This window comes from Haliaeetus leucocephalus, unplaced genomic scaffold (genome assembly GCF_000737465.1).
Source record: "Haliaeetus leucocephalus isolate CR32 unplaced genomic scaffold, Haliaeetus_leucocephalus-4.0 Scaffold517, whole genome shotgun sequence".
In the NCBI taxonomy this organism is placed as follows: Eukaryota; Metazoa; Chordata; class Aves; order Accipitriformes; family Accipitridae; genus Haliaeetus; species Haliaeetus leucocephalus.
In genome coordinates, this window is record NW_010972953.1 from 2576303 (window position 1) to 2580947 (window position 4645).

The 4645-nt window shown below is 67.3% G+C and overlaps 1 protein-coding gene across 1 annotated transcript in view; it reads left to right on the top strand.

Moving 5' to 3' along the window:
- Positions 1-558: 558 nt before the first annotated feature.
- TINAGL1 (tubulointerstitial nephritis antigen-like 1) overlaps positions 559-4645 on the top strand; it is a 6820-nt gene continuing 2733 nt past the window's right edge. Inside the window, exons 1-4 of the mRNA XM_010576321.1 lie at positions 559-859; positions 1605-1668; positions 3602-3694; positions 3789-3903. Coding sequence (XP_010574623.1) covers positions 559-859; positions 1605-1668; positions 3602-3694; positions 3789-3903 — 573 coding nt within the window. The remainder of the gene's footprint in view (positions 860-1604; positions 1669-3601; positions 3695-3788; positions 3904-4645) is intronic.

Below are 4645 nucleotides of genomic sequence, written 5' to 3' on the forward strand. Positions count from 1 at the left end.
GGGGGGGGGAGGGGAGGGGGTCGTTGCCCTGTGGGTTCCCCTAATTGGCCCCCCCCGGGGGTCCCCAGCGCTTCCCCAACCCCAGGCTGAGAACTGGAAGCTCATTGCACTGCCCGCGCCTCCGCGGTGGTGGGGTCCCGGGACCCCGGCAGGCTCCCCCGGTGCCCTGTTTTTCTGGGGTTTTGCTTTTTGGAGCAGGGGGGTTAAGGTGGGGGTGGGCAGGGGGCTCCTCGGCCATCCGGGGAGCGGGCATCCAGGGGGGAGCTGGTCTTTTGGGGGAACACGGTGTGGGTCCCCAGAGCCAGGGTGGTCGCAGGGGGAGTTAAAAAAACTGAAGGTTTTGAGCGTCCCGGGGGAGGGCAGGGCACGGGTGAGGTGGCTGGGGGCTCGGTGGGCAGCACGCTGGGTGCTGGCCGGGGTGGGTGACCCAGCGGGATGGGGCTGGCGCAGGGTGCGGAGCTGCCCTTTGCCCACAGGGCCCCCGGTCCCGGGTTGCCCCCCCCCCGCTTACTGCCCTCCCACCGCAGCGGCTGCAGGTCTGGGGACATTGCCGGCAACATGCGCCTGCTGCGGGCCCTGCTCGGCCTCTGGCTGCTGGCCGAAGCGGTCCTGGCTTCCCGGGTACGTACCCGCCGGGAGCTGGGTCCCGGTTTGTATGAGCACGGGGTCTATGATGCCGGTGGGTCCTACTGCCAGCGAGGGGACGTCTGCTGCCACGGCCGTAACGATGGCTGCACCGTGCCCTACCACGACACCCTCTGCTACTGTGACCTCTTCTGCAACCGCACCGTCTCCGACTGCTGCCCTGACTTCTGGGAGTACTGCCTGGGCATTCCGGCCCCTTTCCCCAAAGCTTCAGGTGAGGCAACCCCCAGCCCAGCCGGGCAGGGGTCTGTGGGTGCCAGGGGCCAGCCCCGGGGTGCCCAATGTGTTGTGTTGATGCCACTGGTGCCCTGTGGGGTAATGGATGTGGCACCCCACAGCCCTGCCCTCGCTGCAGAGCCGCTCCGGACCCCTCGGAGCTGTGGAAACTCATACAAAGTGGGGCCGGGAGCAGCCTGTGGCCCTGCAGCCCGTCCCCTGCACCTCCCGTACCTGTGGGGCAGAGCAGGGGCATGGGGGGGGGACTCCATCCCAGCTTCCCCGGTCATGTCTGGGGCAGGCGGATGCTGGCCCTGAGTTAACCCGCCTGGCAGCTGGGACGGGCAGGGCAGACGGGGGCGAGAGGGGGGCACGGGGCAGCCCCCGCCGCACAGCACAAGGCTTTCTAAGAAGTCCCTGCAGAGCAGAGCCAGCTCCCGGGTACAACTGGCCCCTTTATCCCTGTCCCGCCAGGCTGTGCGTGTGAGGCCGGCTCTGCTTGGCAGCCCCACACGCAGCCCCACGGTTAACCCTCCCGGCGCCGAGCAAGCCCCGCTCCCACCCTGCGCCGTGGGGCGCGAGTTGGTCCCCATCGCAGGTCTGGAGGTGCCGAGTTGCAGCCGGGCACCTGCCTGGCTTTAAGGACCACATTTATTTTCCCCTTGGTATTTACACCCTGGGGGTGCTGGCGGGACCCCTGATGCAGCCAGGCGCTCACCGGGACTCTCCTTTCTCCCATCCAGGCTGTGCCCGCGCCGGCCGCAACTACCCCACCGGAGCCACGTACCGGGAGAACTGCAACCTGTGGTGAGTGCCTCTGCGCTCCCCGTGCCATGCGGGCACCGCCGGCTTGGTGCCAGCACGCTGCCTGCCCGGACGAAGGGCATCAGGGGGGCCGGCGAGTACCGGGGCTGCCCGCAGTCGGCTCGGCGGGAGCAGGAGCACATGGCCCGAGCTGGGTGGTGGGGACTGATGCCAAATGCCTTTGCTCTGGCATATTCGGAGTAGAGAGCCCGGGGCCTTGAGCCGCTCCCAAGTTTCAGCGCATGCCTTTGTGGGAACCGCTCGTTTCGCCGGGTTAGCGCGCGGCCGGGCTGGCTGCGGGCTGCCGACGCGAGCCCGGAGCTGCCGGCATTTTTTCTGGCCACGCTAGTCCAAGCCCAGCTTGCCCGAGCCTGACGGGACGCGTCTGCAGCTGGCAGCCGTGACGGCTCTGTGCCAGGCGACCAGAGTCCGGCCCCACAGCCGGCTTGGGTGCAAGCAGCCTGTCTGTGCTGCGTGCCAGGAGCTCGCTGTTTGCATTAGCGAGGAGCGCGGGGGTTTATCTGGAAACGGCTGTGGTGGTATTAATGGCATCTTGGAGGTGGGGGATAGGGGAACCTGCGGGCACAGATCTGCCCGTAGACAAGGAGCAAAACACGGCAGGGCTGGCTGGCTTGCAGCGATGGAGCAGATAAGGGAAATCAAAAGCTCCGTCTGGGGCGTGTGCAAGGGCACGAGCACGTGTGTGTGCATGTGTGTGCAGGCATGTGCGCTGGAGCTGGAGGTAAAAAGCCAGCCTGATCCCTTCCCGAAGCCCCAGTGCCACCCGGCGTTTCTCTGGAACCGTGGCGTGGAGGCATGTGGGACTGGAAAATGTTCCCGAGCCCTGGGCAAAGGTCGAGGTCCCCGAGCCAAGCCGTGCACTTGGATGACTGGTCCCTGCTGCTGGGAGAGCATCCCTTCCCCAACAGCTCTGGCCCTCAGGGGCTGAGGCTCTTCTGCCAAAACCCTCTTCCCCCACACTTGGCGCCTGGAGAGCAGCAATTTCTGCAGCGCTTTACCCCAGACCTTGTCCCTTCCCAGCTCCTGCGGGGTCTTGGGGGGGGGGAGGTTTGGCAGGGGGCAAACGCAATGCCGGGGTGAAGCAGAGGAGGCTGGCGTGGGCACCCAGCTGGCTGCACCCCAAGGTGAATTCCCACTGGGAATCCCCAAGGAGTGAACGGCCAGACGCGGGGTCACCAGCACAGCACCGGGAGCGCTCAGGGATGGGGATGGGGCGAGTGCCAGGGGTGCAGGTGCTGTCAGTGGAATCGGGGCCAGGCTGGCAGGACACGGCTCCGGCCTCGCACGGCTCCTTAAAAGGGAAGAACGTGCCGGGAGCTCGGCCGGCGGGCAGGAGGGAGCATGCCAAGCATTGCTCACCACGCGGGGGGAGCAGGGGCCAGGGCTCCCCAGGGGGACCCAGACCCGGCACATCCCCCCCAACCACCCCCTGCCCCGGGTCTCCCCGTGGGTGCTGCAGGGCTCCTGGCTAACCTGGCCAGAGCGGCTCACCCTGGGGGGGGACGACGGACAGCCAGCCCCGAATCCCCTCCCTGGGCTGGCGTCCAAGCCCCGCTCTGATGTCTGCAGGCCTGGCTGCTTTTCAGCTAATTTTCTGTCCCATGCTCTGTCTGCCCTCCGGGCTCCTGCGGGGACTGGGGCTGGTGGGGGGTGGGGGGGGGACAGCCCCCAGGGCCACGCAGAGGGCTGCCCGCCGGCTCCTGGCCCGGTTTCACCCCATCCCGAGGCGCCGACCCGCGGTGCCAACCCCCAGACCGCGGTGCAGAAGCAGCCCTGGCCCCTCACTGGCTACCCACAATGGCAGGGGGTCCCCGGCTTGGGAGGGGCAGCACCCACCTGGGGTCCCCCCCGTTTTACCCCAGGGACACCGTCCCTCCCCAGCTGACTGTCCCCCCCGGTGCCGTCCCCTCTGCAGCACCTGCAGCCCTGGCGGGCAGTGGCAGTGTGAGGACCATGCCTGCCTGATGGATGGGGAGCTGATCGACGCTGTCAACAGGGGCAATTACGGGTAAGGACCGGGCACCGGGAGGACAGGGAAGGGATCCTTCGCCCCTCGGTGCTTTTTGGGGCACTCTTGACCCGTGCCCCCTCCTCCCGCATAGCTGGAGAGCCGCCAACTACAGCCAGTTTTGGGGCATGACACTGGAGGACGGGATCCGGTACCGCCTGGGCACCTTCCGACCCTCTCCCACCGTCATGAACATGAACGAGATGCACGTGAGTCCCCACAGATGGAAGGGGAAACTGAGGCACGCCAAGGATTGAGCCTGCCTGTTCCATGGCTTCACCCAGTGCTTTCACCATCCCCCTCGGCTAGCAATGTCCCCGCAGTGTCCCCGACCCCGGGGAAGGGGCTCTGCAGCCGGGGGGGGGGGGAGACAGGGAAGGGGCCGTGCCGGGTGGGTGCCGCGGGCAGCCCTTGTGTTTGGAGACGGCAGCTCAGCAAATTCCCCCTGACAATCCCCGGGCTGCCAGTGTTGTTTTTTCCCCCGTTCCTCCGTGCCGGTTTCCCATCGGAAAGCCGGCCCCGCAGCTGCTGAGTCGGCAGAGCCGGCTGCGCCAGCGCTTTGCGAGTGGGGTGCCTCTGTCTGTCCCTGGGGGCTGCACCTGAAACTGGACCCCCCACCCTTTCAGGGTGGGCAGCGGCTGGGGGTCCCATGGGTGCTGGCAGGGAGCGAGTGTCGTGCACAGTGCACGCCCAGCGCCGTGGCCTTGACTGCCGGTGAGGTTTAATTTTAGAGGTGCTTCCTGCGCTGGGATAAGCCGGGTGTCCCGGCCGTGTCCTCCCCAGGAAGGCTGAGCTGTGCACGGCTGGGGTGGGGGCACTGTTTCCCCCCCCGAAGCGGAAAGACTGGATGTGAGTCAGCGGCCGGGCAAGAGCCGGCCAGAGGCCACAATGAGGGGCTTAAGGCACCCAGTGCCGTGCAATTGTGGCTGGGGGAAAACGGCCCTTCTTCTT